This window comes from Phoxinus phoxinus, assembly GCF_949152265.1.
Source record: "Phoxinus phoxinus genome assembly, chromosome: 19".
In the NCBI taxonomy this organism is placed as follows: Eukaryota; Metazoa; Chordata; class Actinopteri; order Cypriniformes; family Leuciscidae; genus Phoxinus; species Phoxinus phoxinus.
This window is the reverse complement of record NC_136894.1, coordinates 24,803,584-24,819,827: the sequence shown is the minus strand read 5'-3', so window position 1 is coordinate 24,819,827 and position 16,244 is coordinate 24,803,584. Positions and strand designations below refer to the sequence as shown.

General features: G+C 38.5%; 1 protein-coding gene across 4 annotated transcripts in view; it reads right to left on the bottom strand.

Annotated features, from left to right (window-relative positions):
• The window catches only part of chrna11 (cholinergic receptor, nicotinic, alpha 11), a 35,778-nt gene that overhangs the window by 4,514 nt on the left and 15,020 nt on the right, over nucleotides 1–16,244 (bottom strand). For 3 of the 4 annotated variants that reach the window (XR_013795202.1, XR_013795203.1, XR_013795204.1), the window contains 5 exons: nucleotides 15,953–16,120; nucleotides 14,890–15,084; nucleotides 12,618–12,704; nucleotides 11,707–11,816; nucleotides 6,705–9,173 (listed from right to left, as the gene is read on the bottom strand). Coding sequence is in view for 1 of the 4 variants with exons in the window: in XM_079592058.1 (XP_079448184.1) it covers nucleotides 8,403–9,173; nucleotides 11,707–11,816; nucleotides 12,618–12,704; nucleotides 14,890–15,084; nucleotides 15,953–16,120 (1,331 nt within the window). In the remaining 3 variants the exon portion in view is untranslated. Of the gene's footprint in view, nucleotides 1–1,305; nucleotides 9,174–11,706; nucleotides 11,817–12,617; nucleotides 12,705–14,889; nucleotides 15,085–15,952; nucleotides 16,121–16,244 lie in introns of those variants that run through there. The other variant, XM_079592058.1, reaches the window with a different exon arrangement.

The following is a 16,244-nucleotide window of genomic DNA, read 5'->3' as shown; positions in this document are numbered from 1 at the left end:
GTCAAAAACTGCGGTAAAGTTCCTAAAAAAATTATTGTTTATTTCACTTACTCTCCCGGAGCACAGTTGCTCTGCTCGCTAGCCTTATGAGAAACGGTAGCGAGCAAAAAGACTACATCGACCAAATGTAAACAGCCCCCTTTCAGTTTCCGGTAGCGCATTTATATTAACGAGCACTCAGTCCTTCAACAGAATTCAATGGGATTTTACAAAATGACGAATAAAACACGACAGAAAATGTATTTCGCAACACTTTTTGTTTCTGGAACATCAACTAACATCACTAATCACTCGGTGAGTTGCACAGTTTTGAAAACTAATGTTAAAGGTTGTTTTAATTACATTTTCGGACATGACCATTGACTCCAATGTTAAATGGGTCCATGGCCAATTCTTTTATAGTCAAAAACTCGAGAGAGGAACCATTGTCAAAAAAAATTTGTCCACCACTCTTGTTCATCCAAAACAAACTACAATATAGACTCAAGGTGTTAAATACCGGAATTATCCTTTAACAACTTCTATTTCGCACATCGATTCTGATTCTTATCGATTCCTAATTTCCTAATTTCGATTCCAATAAGGTAAAAAAAAAAACTTAGATATCATTCAAATTTATTCTAAGTCTTATTGCAAAACATTTCATTGTGGCTGAATACCATGAACAAAAATGAACTCAAGGCTAAAGAACACTTACACTTAAAAATACCATCGCAAAAACAATTAGCCAAACAAATATAAATGTCAAGCATTATTAAAGACAAGTAAACATTAAAAAGAACAAATAAAAAATTAGCAATCGCTCAAATAAATACAACTGAACAAAGATACAATTAAAATTTAACAGTGTTTTAAGATTTTCAGGTATTCAGGTACAGAATCTTTAATCAAATGTAAAATAACACTACACTTTATGAAAAAAATATACATTACAAATATAGTTACAAATGTTATTTGGTCAAGAACAGCGCCTGAAGTTTTCTCTTTGTCTTTTGTTGTTTGATTGGCGTTATTATAGAGACGGCAGCCGGAATATTAGGCTACTGTCACTTTAAGAGCTGTATGGACCCAATGTACTTTTACACGTGAAAAGAAAACAAGTCTTCGTGCGCATTGAATGGTTTAAAATCATATTAAAATCCCTTTTACTGTAAGCGCGCTTTGGATGTGTGTGAATGGTTTAAAATCACATTAAAATGCACACACAGGAACACAGAATAAGCGGAATCAGAATGCGCGTTTCTTATCGAATCACGGGGTTCTTGGACATATGGATACCCATCCCTACTAACGCAATTCAACCAGGCCTCGCCCCCCTTTTTTGCGGATGCCTTGGGCAGGAATTATTTAAATGAGGAATATTGTGACGTGTACGTTCCCAGAAGAAAACTGAAGACTACAATTGAGGCGTTTAAAGGAGTTCATAAACAATGCTTACTGATATAGAGAATAAATCCCTTTGGAGAGGACTTTGTGCTTTGTAACTTTTAAGACCTTTCCATGCTCCTCAAACAGTAACATTACACAGAAAGTTGAGGAAAGTTGGGAATGTAAAAAAAAAAAAACATAATAGGACCCCTTTAAAATGACTGTACAGGCACAGCCCTACTCGTCTCTCATTCTGCATCAGTGCCGTCACGTTTCCCACTCTTATTCCTTATGTAAGCAACAGCCAGCCATGAAATGACGAAGCACAGACTGCATATTATTAAAGAATACTTTATTCAAAGATGGGAAATGATTTGTGTCTGCATCTGAGAGAGAGAGAAAGAGAGATTTGAAAGTAATTTGCTTGGTCCCCCATTAAGACGAGATGGCTGGCATTTCATGAGCGCAGCGAACAGCAGCAATCTTTTGGCAGGTTTTTTTTTTTTTAATTAATACCATAACAACCACTTATTGCTAAAATGACTTTAGCAATAAAGTAGTACTTGCAATGAGAACCAGAACTGTTTGTAAGGACCAGAAATGTACTGTCACCAGAAATGTTTAGCAGGAAACAGGAAAAAATAAAAGTTTCCCAAAATGCACCTGAAAGATGTACGGGCCCCAGAAGCAGATTTGGAACATTATACAGTCCATTCAGTGCAAACACGACAATATACTTCAGTCATTACTGCATCTTCACTGCGAGTTGTTTATCTGCAACTCTATTTCTATTTTTCTGTAAATTGCCTAGCTGGACAGCGTCACATAACAAGTATCAAATTCAACAACACAATAGCCATGTTTTCTATCAAACTCAACTAGCCACTCAACCTTCAAATGAAAAGTCCACTTTATTTACAACTTGGTGCGGAATGTCATTTCTACACCACTAGTATCACCAAACGCAATTGTAAAAAAAAAAAGGTTTCCCTGAACACATACTGCATCTTATACTGCTTTCGAATGTACTGGGGCTACGTTCACACTGTCAGTCCAAATTAGATTATTTGTGTATCCTATCCTATCTGATCTGATCTAAAATTATTGATGTCCACACTGTGTATCGCAACTGGTTAGATCCGATTTGTGTGTCCATGCAGCTCTTTCATTTTCCGGAATATCTACATTGGTTTCTATGGCAATGACGTTGCGTTATAGTAGACACCAAACAACAACATCCGCAACATGGAGGGGTTTGCAATAGAGATGGTGTCTTTTTTTTATTTTACAATATGTGTAGCTGTTTATTTCGTGCTGTAGCTCCGCCGGTTTCAAAATATTTTTCCGTTATATTGTCATTTTCTTCTCATCCAGCACTTTGCTTCAACACAGCATTGTTTCAGCAGCGACTTTCAGCATGTTTTCTTTAACGTCTGACGTTTACGTTTTATGTGGCGTGAGAAAGTCACATAAACCACGCAAATTCCAATCAGAGCGGTCAGACTGAAACGGATTTCCAGAAATGTGATTTGAATAGGATTTCAAACCACATATGGATGTACGTAGCTGGAAACGGATTTGTAAAAATCACATTTTATGTGATTTTTTATTTTTTTTGCCGTACACACACGCTAAATCTGATCGGATTTCTATCGGATATGCACAAAAATCGGATTTGGACTGACAGTGTGAATGTACTCACAATGACTCTTACCTCACAGTTAAAACAGCCAATCACTTTTTAAGAGGCATCTCCCATTTGATTACACTTGAATACGAACCTGTTAATTATTTGACAAATACATTTTGCATGATTTGAGCTAAAGAAGCTCAATTTATTATACCAGACTTTTATTTAAACACAATTTTGACCAAAAATGTGGGAGATTTTTGTCTTTCCCCATTTAGTATACTAACTCTGGGCTAACTTTGAAATGCATTTGCTGAGCACTCTCAAATATCAAGACTGGCTTAATTGTTATAACCCATTATTTATTTGCCCAAACCATGGCAGATGGGGGGAATGTTCAAGAAACCTGTTTGGAAACAGTCTCTCTCTTTGTTTCAGTTCTGTTTGGTGCTGCAGAAATTACACTCAACAGCTCTAAAGGTTCACCCAAAAATTAAAATGATCCCATAATTTACTCACCCGCAAGACATCCTGGCCAACAAGACATCAAGATATCAACACCCTCAAGACATCAAGATATCCTGGCGTTTCCCAGCTTTGTAATCACAATATAGTCAAGTTGTAATCACATTAAAAAAATATTGACAAACCAACTAAAAGCTTAATATAGCTAATAGTAATATTCTGCCTTATGTTCATACATCCATCAATTCTCTAAACTGCTTACTTGGTTTTTAACCCCTGTGCTGGAACCTATGGCCACAGGCTGATGAAACCCTGGAGAGATGGCCAGTCTATCACAGGGTTTACACAGACACATTTGTACTCTCACACCTACGGACAAATAAATCCACCTATCCTGTTTGTTTTTGAGGCAACAGTGCTACCCACTGAGTCACCTTGCCCTCATACAGTGCCCTCCAAAAGTTTTTTTGCGTTTTAAAACATACATTCTAGAGACGCAATCATTTTTTTTACAAAGTTGACATTTTAACTGGGCACAACATTCTAGGTTCAAAGTGGGGTTCAAAGTGGAGTTTTGGGCAAAGTCAGTAGAAATATTTAAAGCATTATATTAACTTGCAATTATTTTAAAACCAACTATTATTTCCTTTTTGATTACATAATAATGGAAATAAATACAGACAGACTGTGATTACTGTCTGATTACTGGATGAAACTGGCCATGGTTATTTTCTTGAAGATTTTTGGGTCCGCACAACTTTACTGATTCACAAACCAATCAGAGAACAGGTTAAAAAACAGATCAAGGATGTTCTGAATTCATTAAAGAGGCTTTATGTAAGAATTTTCATGAATTAATCACCTTTTGTATTGCCAATGTGTGAACACCTCAAAACGAGACCTTCCCCGACTTTGTCTATGAAAGCATGTAGGCTGATTTTTATATGAAGGACTTGGGGGAAATCCAAAGGATGTGACTGTTACGCGCACTCCATAGAACCTTTCTTCAATAACACAATAAATTAATACAGGAGACTTTCGATAGAGCTATTCTGTACTGTAATGTCAATGTGTCATGCAAACAAAATGGATTAATTCCAACTATAGTCTCACATAGCTGCATCTATTTTTATTACATGTTTTGACATGATGCCGGTGCATTGCAGAGCTTGTGCTAACATATCCACATCACTATCATAATATGCTTTTTAACTGTTGTTTTCTCACCATTCTCATATTTGTTGTGTATTTATTTTGTTATTGAGAGCAAAGCACGCAGCACATATTTACTTATTCATCTAAGCGTCGCTCTCAGCAGCAAGGATAGCTTCAGTAAGTTCATTAACAGTATATCGCTGCAAAGGTATTTCCAACTTCTATTTACTTCTAAGCAAAGAACGAAAATCGTGACTATATCGGGGCCTTGAATCACGTTCAATGTCTTGTACGTTAAGTGTGCACAAATGTGAGGACAAGCAATATGTTGCTGTCTGTAGTTCAGTTAACGTCCACTGGTGTCGCTAATAACAAGGGTTTCTGAATTACATATAGCCCCTTTAATATATTATTTACTGATTTGTTTTTAGAGTTTGTGTTGACCTGTATAAATCCAAAAGTCACACAATAGCTATGTTTACATGCACCCAAAGAATCCATTTAAAATCACATTGACATCAATTTATCCAATTGGGCTTGACCCGAATTAAATTTTGATAATTTGATCAACAGGAAAAAACATTTAAAGGCATCGGTACCATGATGCATATGTTTACATGCGTTTTACATTATACGAATGTGGGTATATTAACTCATCATTCTCATCTCATATCTTATGAACTGGTCAGTTGCTGAGACTGAATATTTTCTAAATATTACAGCTTCCTTTTAAGCAATGTAATCAAGGCAAAAATGACAATTATATTCGCGGTAGCTCCAGTCCCAGACAGCAACATAGTGTCGGGCCTGATCTGGGCCCACAGTATGTTACTGTCTGGTGACATTATCACGGTGGTTTTCTCCGGTTCTAAATTCACTGGCATGCACTGAAGTTTTGTTTTAAAAACATGTGATGCACATGTAAATTAATTTGTGAATCGTAACGTTTCGGAATCATATAAACACAGATTTCAGAATCTTAAATCTAAGGAGCCCCTAAAGGAAGAGGACTTTTTGTGCACAGGATTTTTTTTACGCATTACAATTTCCGGTGTAGATAAAGTCATTTCGCGTCATTGCTACAGATGGTAAGGGGATGAGTGTGTGTTTTCGAGCTTAATCTTAAGATTTTTCATAAACTCACAAGCTATTCCTCAAGATTCAATTGAGTATCTAAAAGAGGATAAGCTAAATTTTGTTATAATAAGGCCAATTATAATTATCCACGAGTCTAATATTGTGGTCTTGACATGACATTCATATGCATTCACTGCAAATATATTTAAAGCTGAGCTTTCCTTTTAGATTATCAGTGATAAGTGTCATTGTCAATTATTACTGAAGACGAACTTCAGGTATGTCATCAGATATGAAGATTCATTCTGAAAATTAGAGCATGTAAACATACCTAATGGTCGAAATCACAAAATGACCAAGATTTATGCTAAAATTGTGCAAACCCCCATTTTACTCAAGACATTTCCAAACATTTGTAGGACACTGTATGTGTAAGCAGCAACAAGCAAGAATAGATTTACCTCACATACTTATTTTAAAGGTGCAGCGAGCGATTTCTGGTAAACGCTGTTGATATCTGAAATCACCAAGACAAACACACGCCCCTAACCAAAAGGATCAGACCCCTAACTTGATGCCTCCACCCCCACATTCACGTACATGCTATGCAACACAGGCAACGACTATGGCGTAATCTGTCGATGTGCCTCCCACCCGCATGTCATCAATAAATTAATGCAATTTGTGTTACTATGATAATTCAGGTCGAATGTCTAATTGTAAATTAGCTCCTCTACTCCTCCGATGGCAAAGTCAACCCTTCCATCCGGTTCCAACAGGTTATAGCGCGATCACTAAAAGGTAACCAAAAGTATGATATAACATTTTTCGGACATACTTTGGGAGCCGATGCTTGAAACGGACGGTGGAGGAGGTTTAGACATTCCAGGCGTATAATAATAATATTAATGCAAATAAAAAAAAACAGCGAAGATAACACTCGAACATATTCAAGCTAAAGACAGCATATCTTAGTTCTGTGAAACACAGCAAAACCAACATTACTCACGTATCAAGAAGAAATAAAGCAACCTCTGCTTCCGTTTTCAGGCCTTCCTGCTTAGGTCTCTCCGGTGCTGGAAAGCTTCTCCAATATTAACGTACGTCCTTCCTCTTGCCTGAATGTACCCCTTCTTTTTAAAGTTATATTCCCCTGGCCTTTTCCTCTATTGTGTTTTCTCTGCCATTTCTCTCTTTCTATAGTCGTTGTCTTATACACTGAGCTCTCTCTCCACCCCCATCATGTGTGTATACGCCCCTTACTGCTAATTGGCTAAAAGTGTGTTTTGGTGCTCAGTCCGATCCACTTTTTTCCACAACAGTGTTTTTCAAAAATCGCTGACTGCATCTTTAAGTGACAGTAGAGAATCAGGGCACAGTTACTATGGTTGTGGCTCTGCACCCACTCAGATATGCAGAAGATCATCTCTGCTGTTTGAGAACACCTCACACTGTCTGTCATTTCACAGAGATGATGGGAAAGAGGAAGGGAGATATAAGATTCTACCCATGTCTCCACTGTCTTTGTGCCATTTCTCCAGTATGTCTCAGGGGATTATCACTCTTTCTTCCCACACTCTCTCCCCCACTTCCTTTCTGCATTGTGTTTTTCTCTTATCTGTTTTGTGACGGATGCACTCACTGTTTGGCTTTTTGGGGCATGATGTGCTATTTCTCTCCAACAGTGAAGCCATACTTTCTCTTGCCAGTAAATGTTGCTGAGTCTCTCTTACCACCGACCGCCTTCTCTGTCTGTTTCTGTCCATCCCTCTCTAATTCCCCTATCACTCTTTCATTTTCTTATCCACTTGTCTGATCCACTTCTTCAGCCCATCCTTCTTTCGTTTTGCGCTGACTGTGTCTCTTTCTCTAATACACTCTGTCTCATTTTGTCTTACATTACCCTTGTTCTGCTCGTGCCTCGTCTTCCTGTGAGGCCCTAATCTCTCCATCGGTCTACATCTCTGTCTACGTCAGGAGGGTATTCCATCTCTCACTTCTTCTGTATCTCTCCATTAACTGAACCACTCAAACCCTCCAGCAGTTCTCTAAATCTCTCATCTGTGCTTCAAACAAGCGCCTTTTTCATTTTTTAAGAAGATAATTTTTGATCTGGGTTTATACAAGCCATTCACTGCATGTCTGCCACTAGTATCAATGTCTCTCTGTCTCGTCTGCTCTTTCCCTGCCTCTCTCCTCGCCTACTCATGTATGAACGTTACCAAAATATATTTTGACATCATAGAGAAGTTTTGTACTGTGCTAGATGTTAGATGTACAATGTCACACAAATTTGAGTAACACGACTGGCCATTCCTCAGAGGTTCACGTCGGGTTATGAGGCGTTTGACACAGTTGAAAGGTCATTATGCAGTATTTTCACTTTTTTATGTTTCGTTTTTCATTCATTCCATAGCCGAACATTTTACCATATAGCGAACCAACCCCTTTGCCATTTACAAACACCTTTCGGTGAAGGTCGTTAGCGTTCCAACAACAAAGTTAAGTCTGAGATGTCTGAGTGGGCCTTAAATCTCCAGGACATTAGCCAATCAGAAGCATTCTCAATTCAGACCTTGGGATCCTGCATTATTCCAATCAGAGTCTTGGGGAAAAAAAGCTGAGTCACTGTTTTGAGGAGAAGAATACTTCCCAATTACGGTCAAACCCAAGTTTCCCGAATGCACGTTCTCTTTCGACACAGAAATCAGATGAAGTCCTTAGAAACTGCCTCCACAAAGTTAGGCGCCGACATTAGAATGGAGATGGTGCAGATGATGTTGAAAACGCTGAATGCCACCAGACAAAGTCTGTCAATTACAGCTGCAGCAAACTTCCACTGTTCGGCCACACTTTCGTTCTCATCCTGTCCTCGAAACCTATCTGCAACAAAGCGCATCTCTTCTAAAATAGCCTGAAGCTGTGGGTCTCCTCCACCGCTGGTCCCCGAGCAAGAACAGCCTCCGCCACCACCGGACACCGTGCTCGGACATCCCGTGGCCTCCAGATTGGGCGTGGGAGGCGGTGGAGGGCTGCAGAACTGTGAGGGCAGGTGAGGTGGCGGACTGGAGCCTACCGCTGGGGGCGACACCACCGCAGATCGCGGGACGCCTGACATGCTGTTTCTCTGCATGGACTCGGCGAGCAAGGATGGCGGCGAAGCTTCGTCCAGACTGGAGAATCCGATGTAGAGCAAGTTGCCGTTGTTGGCGCTGTTGGTCTGGTTGTGGAGATGGTGAGTGTGACCGGCGGCTTGAAGGAGGCTCTGGGGATGAAGCGGGTGGAGCGTTGAGGACGTGTGGTGGTGATGGAGATCTGCAGAGGCGGAACCGGGTGCGTTTGGCAGGCTGCCGCTTTGGGAACCTGAAGAGCAACGTCTTAAGTGAGGGGCACAAGGAGGCCGCTCAGGGTCTTCGCCCTCACCTGGACGCTTCATGCGTAAAAACCAGGCCACCCACTGGAGCAAAACTACCTGAACCTAAGAGAAGAAAGATGAAGAGGGAGAAATGTGTAAAAGAGACTGGGCAATGGTATTGTATAAACATTTTACACACATTTGTACATTGAGTAATAAAATATACAATAAATACGAACATACAACACATTTTCTTATATATTTATTAGCGCTGTCAAAATGAACGCATGAATTTTCATTGTTGTTAGTTGTTGTGGATACTGTACGGATTATTTATTCAATGCTGAATTAATAAAACTGTCTAATAGGAGATATTTTTAAAAAATGAGATTGGGAGATACCACATTTTTTCCCTCAAGCTCAGAATATTATCTTTATATAAATCTCCAATCTTACTTATTCCCCTACGGTACCAGCTTTTAAAACCAAATCAGATTTCCCCCCCATTTCATTTTCTCAGTAAACAACATTAGCTTTGAATATTAAAAGTAAAATCCCCTCCAGCAAAATGTAAGCCGGCAATTTTATGCATGTATGAGAAAGCATGCATTTCACAGCAGTGCGTCAAGCCATTTTTAACTATATATTGCATATGCTCTACACGTACAGTCTAAACAAAAGGATACAGCACAGTCTGCGCAAAAAAATAAAGCAAATCCGTGAAATTTTTTCTGAGCACTAGTTAGCATCTGCTGAGCCAAGAGAAGAGAAGTTTTGGACGGAAAGTTGTTGTAAAACAGCAACATATGACAGCAAGGACTATGACACAGAGAGAGATAAAGAGGTGACAAGCTGGAATTATTCAGTCGTACTGCCAAGTCCTGGCCAAGGAGATGTATAAAGCATGGCAAAATGTACGACTAGTGGGGTTGGCACTGCTATCATTCGCAGAAAAACTGCAGTTTAAGCAACTAGGTCCTTCTTTGGCATCTTCACACATATTTTGGTGTATTAAAAGATCACCCAATGCATGTTTGGCTCCATAAACAAAATTAGTGTCACTAGTGCAGTATTAAAGACCTTGCAGAATATATGTAATGAAAGAAAGGGTTTTACTAACACACTCTAGTCTAGACAGCCTTCTTGAATGAGTTTCTCTTTTATTTTCTTCTATATATACAAGTCTAGAAGCCCTTGAGAGTTTGACAAGTGTTGCAAAAACATCTTTCCCCGATCAGTATCCACCTTAGCCTCCCATCTTCTTCTGAACTGTATCTTTTTTAGTTCTTTACATCGTAAGATTACAACCATTGCTGTTAAATAAGCATTCCTTTTTCCAGGTTGTTCAGAAAAAGTCCTGATGGACATTTTCAATAACTACACACGCCGAGTATTGGGTGTGAATGTTGTTAAAAGCTGATCCCAGGAGAGGATCCTAGGATGTTATGCTACGGAAAGCACATCACTATTATTATTGCTCATACCTTGAGTTAGGGTTTAAATAAACCTCTAACCTTCAGTATTAATCCTCAACTCGTGTGGCTAAGGATGTGCAATTACTTTTCAAAGCAATGAGGCATGCAATTAATGGCTTGTTTCCACCAAGCGGTACAGTACAGTGCAGTACAGTACGATTCGAGACGGTACCGGACTACTGTGCTAGGTGACCCAACAGAAGGGTCCAAAAAAAAGGTAAAAAAACAAAACATTTGGTACGGTATGGTATTTTGGTACCATTCACAACTTCTGACAATTTAAATGGAAATAATTACATACTGTACTGTAACTGTACTGTGCCGTACCACTCGGTGGAAACAAGCCATGAAAGTGACAGGAAAGATGTTGTAAAATATTTCTTTTTTTAAACAAATGCTGTTCTTTTGAACTTTCTTTTCATCCTGTAATCCTGAAAAAAAGTATAATGGTGTCCACAAAAATATTAAGCAGTACAACATTAGAAATGTTTCTTAAGCATCACATTTGCATATTATAATGATATCTGAAGTATCATGTTACGCAGGAGGGACTGATGCGGAAAAATCAGCTTTGCTATCAAAGGACTTAAGTACATTTTAAAATATATTAAAATAGAAACGTTATTTTATATTGAAATATTATTTCACTGTATTACTGTTTTTAATCAAATAAATGCAGCCTTGGTGAGCATGAGAGACTTTTAAAAACATTTCAAAAATCTACCGACCCCAAACTTTTGAACTTAGGTGCATGTAGGCACTTGAGACCACTCACATTTTCTTCAGAAACGTGTAAAAATCTAATTTTGATTCAGAATTGATGTTAGTCTCATTGAGTAAATACACCTGTCAGCTTCCTCTTGTTGTTGCATTTGGCTTTGTAAGTGAATGGGGTTCGATCAGCGGGACCGGGGCACATCAGCTGAGCTGCTAATTGGCTTGCAGAATACGATCAAATACGGTCATTCATCAGCGCCGACAGATTGCAGATCTATATCCATCTGCATCCAATTACTCATTTAGTCCCCTTCTGTTGGCTTTATCTCTATTATCATTGAATAAGTAAATTACTGCTTTCAGTGCAACTGACATGTGAGACATTGTTGCTTGCTTAAAGGGAAAAAAAGCATTTGTGAATTCAGGCACAGTGTATGTATGTGTTTGTGTGTGAGTAGACATACCCATTTTGGCATGTTCCCTCCATTGGGGTCATGGTGGTGATATTGAAGCACAACCACAGTCGCAATAACTGACATTCCAACAATGATCATTATACTGGCAAAATACTGCCCTAAGAGAGAGACAAAGAGAGAAAGAAAGAGAATATGGTATGCATAAACCTTTCATTTATTACTCTCTTAGCAGAATTACTTTTTATCATCCATTCATACTAGCAAAAACCAGGGCAAATGTAACAAAAAAGGGGCATTGATTATAAAAGAGTGGCGCAGAGAAGAAAGGGAGAATGAGGAACAGATGAGTGAACCATAAAAACTCAATCATAAAGGAGAGGGGGAAGCAGACAGGAGAGACAAAGCGCGGTGGGTGAACACTCTTCCAGCAAACGCATTTCTGAAGATTACATCTTTGCGGCTTCTGAGGGCCTATAAACCAGATGGGAAAAGAGAATGTGGGGTGAATTGCTTTTTTTTTTTTTTTTCATGGAGGATCATCTCTATGTCTAGGTCTGTTTCATTTTTATGTTTCTCCTGCTTTTCTCTCCTGACCTGCCCATCATTTCCAGTTAACAATCTTTTACGATTCATGTTGCAAATTATTATGAGAAGCCAAGCATACGGTTGCCAAGACTAGGGCTTTTGGCCATGATACAGAAAAGTGATCAATTTACTATTCAGTGGTGCAGTGTGTGGATCTGAGCACACACTAACTATACATCCTTGTGCACTAAATTTTACATATCATTAAGTTCAAAGACTTGCATAAAGACTAATATATTCAAAGCCCAGTGTTTTTATTTGCAAATGAACTAAATGGGGCAGACATTCTAAAATATACTGTTTAAAATACAGAGGAAAAATATGTGCATCAAAAATATGTTAAAATATGCAAAAAATGGACATGCATGCTTTACCTATTAGCGGGATGGAGTCTGAGGTGGCTGGCATGATCTCTGCCACCAACAACATGAAGACTGTTAATGAGAGTAGCACAGTAATACCTGTGAATGTATAAAACAAAAAGAAATGGACTTTATGAAACATACATGTCATTGCATATAATGAATTCTACACAACTCCTAAGACATTAATTGTTTACTGATAAGTAGGTCCAAGCTGATTAATTGGTCAATATTTGGCCGTTTTTTAACATTTATAGTTTCTTTTCTTTAATTGAGTTCATTTAACTGTATGAAATTAATGTTTATTAAAGCTAGTTTATGTATCTCTTATTTACAATAACACATGTCTACAACATTAGATAATCAGAAACATAAAAAAAGTGTTTCCGAATCTTTTAATGGAAGTATAGTATATATTTACATTTGTATATATACGTTAGGCATTAAATCTCCAACCCTGCAGTCTAGATATCAGCATCTGCCACTGAAAAATCAATATCAGCTGACCACTAAAATAAATGCATAGTTATACAGCCTCTCTAGTTATGTACGACATTGGCACTTCATAAGATGCCCAAACACAGCTTCTTATTGGATGTAACTCATCTTGACAGAATTTGATTGGATCTGATTAGACGGCAGTGCAGGGTTTGATGGAGTGATACATAAAGTGAATTACATCAGGCCATTTCTCTTCCTCAATCGCTCTTTAGTTCAGTTCAAGTCATCTCCCTCCCTCTCCAGCTGCTATCCATCTCTCCCTCCTCTCTCACCACACACACAATCCATTCATCTCTATCTGCTGTTTAAATCTGCTTCCGCTCTCTCTCACTCAACCTCCTTCCTCTTACATATGTTTTTGCTCAGATTTATAAGTGCTATCTTGGCATAATGAAACCTCAATAAAATTGTCACCAATGAGACTAACTGAATTCATCAACAACAACAAAAAACACTCTAGGCTTTAAATCAGGGCTACCATGAAAATTTAAAACAAATTAATTTCATGATAAGCTGATTAATTAACTGCAATTATTGGAGCTTTTACTGTTTGTATCACTCACTAACAGCTTGTGCATTAGTGGTGAGGATGAGTGAGTCACTGAATCATTCACTCATCCGATTTGTTCAAAAACACAGATTCATTGATTGTTTGGAAATGTTTCCATTGGCAGAGCAAGAATAGAAAAAAATAACTGCCAATATCGTTTCAAAAATGTAACTTACTTACTTACTTATTGAACTGGTGTATAAAAGCAAAATAATAAATATAATTCATTAAATTAACAATGCGTTTTTTAAAAGAAGTATCACTAACATTCCCTTTCAATTTGAGGTAGAGGACTTTCTTTCTTTCTTTCTTTTGTGGAACATAAAAGATGATATATTAAAGAATATGTGTAACCAAGTGGTTTCGGTTCCATTGACTTCCATTGTATTTGTTGTCCATATAACGAGCCAGATTTGGAAGGACATGAGGGTGAGTAAATGATGACAGAATTGTTATGTTTGAGTGGACTATCCTTTTTAATATATGCTTCTTAAACATTAAGCATATATTAAAAATGATGTATGAACTTTTTTTAGGTCTATCCTAAATGTTCTGATACTTTGTCAATCAAAGATGTTTCAATATTGCAGGCCTGGTTCCTGGAAAGTGCAATGCATTCTTTCTCTTTCTCTCTTACACACATTGACTCATCCCTGCTTTAATTACATCAATAGATTAATTGGCCATATGAGTGTACAGCAAAGCACTTCCCTTCATCGTGCTTGCAGTGATACGCATTCTTGAAGTGAGGAAACTGCCTCATTTCCTTTCTCTTTGGTTGCTCTAAGCTTCTGTCTTTTGCTTCTCCACTTAAATATATTGTGAATACCCTTCAGGTCACGCCTCTTTACATTTCCTGACAGTCATATCTAAAGTTCCTTCCATACGATCTCTGATGACAGTTTTTTCTTCTTTGAACCGTATGCTTTTTGATGGTAAAGGTCTCTTGACAGAAGAGAGTGGGGGAAAAAAAACATGGATAAAAGCCCTTGATGTAAACCAAGAGTTCATTTGACATGACACAATCAGGAGATATCTTTGAAATAAGCACCCACACATTTTCTGTTGCATGTCCCAGCTCTCTGTTCTGTGACTAGACCTTGGCAAGGCTGTGGAATATTTTTTTCCGTTGCATTGAAATATGCCAGATATGCAAACCTATACACCATTCTTCTTCCAAATCAATCATGTTTATTTATAAAATATGTGGATAATCTCTTTCTTTCATAATACCTAGTGAGATCTTCTCTCCGGAGTCGGCAGGCAGTAGGAAGATAAGCAAGGTCATGGATGAAAGGAGGACACAGGGAACGAGAAGGTTCAAGGCGTAGTAGAGCGTCCGCCTACGCATGGTCACCACAAATGTCACATCTGGATAGGGTTCCTTACAGCAGTCGTAGTACAGCTCGCTTCTTGAGCCAGGCACACCTGATTAGACACAGCATGTGAGGAGAAGAATGAATATATAATGATGAAGAAGGTATATAAAAAAAAACAAGTTCAAAGAGATGCTGTTGTCCTCAAGAGCGGCCGATGGTGCTCTTCCACCTTTGATCTACTAGGGGGGGAAAAACATCCTAATCAGCAGATGCCAGCCAGAGGCAAGTTCTTCTCTGAGACTGAGCATCATGCTTTTGTACGAACATCATTAGAGAGCTCCTCAAAACTTGTGTATACTGTCTTCTATAGCCTCTCAAGAACATGAGAGGAAAGTAGGAAACCAAAACTAAGGGGGAAATTGGGGGAATGCAAATTGTTTCTGTCTTTTTAGTATCGAGTATGTACGTGGAACAATTCAAAATGTTAAAGAGTTCAAGAGTGTGACTGGCATGATATGACGTGAACAGCAAGACAGATGCAAAATAGTGAATTACGCAATGAAGCAAATCAGAAGAGGGTCAGTGAGAGACAGAATTGTGCAGTGCAAGATGTTTTTCCAGACGACTTCCTCTTATCCACACATTTTAATTACATTCATTTGAATACTAACAGGCTCATCGGATGGACTATGAATGAATATGATGAATGAATATTTTCTTATTCCATTTTAAAGTAGATTTCTGTTCTTTATAGGAGGTAAGAGTTATTCTCAGGCCTGTGAGCTCTACTTAAAACATTTTTTACTTTTTAAAATCATGCAGAATGCATTTTAAACATTTAAACACGCAGCTGCCAAACTGACCTCTCACTGTCAGTTGTCAGTTACTACAGCAACACAAAGCGCACATCTGCCTGTGGGCGTTATGTTTGCTTGGTCGTGAGAAGTTTACAGGAGATGTTGTCTGAACTCACTCACCCACAAGGTCCCATTCTCCGTTGGGCATGTAGCCAGAGATATCAGCCTCATTCATCTGGAGGTCCAGCAGCCATCCGTCAAACGTCCACGAGCCAAATTTAAGCTCACACTTCTGGATGTCAAACGGAAACCATCGTACATCCACGTTGCAGGTGCTCATGAAGATGCCTGTAAAGTGAAGAAATAGGAGAAAAAAATATTTATGCTTTTCATTCTGATCCAGAGTCAGCATTGAAACTGTTTCAAAATGCCACACTGTTTCTTCATCAGCGCCGTATTGCAGCAGCCAACT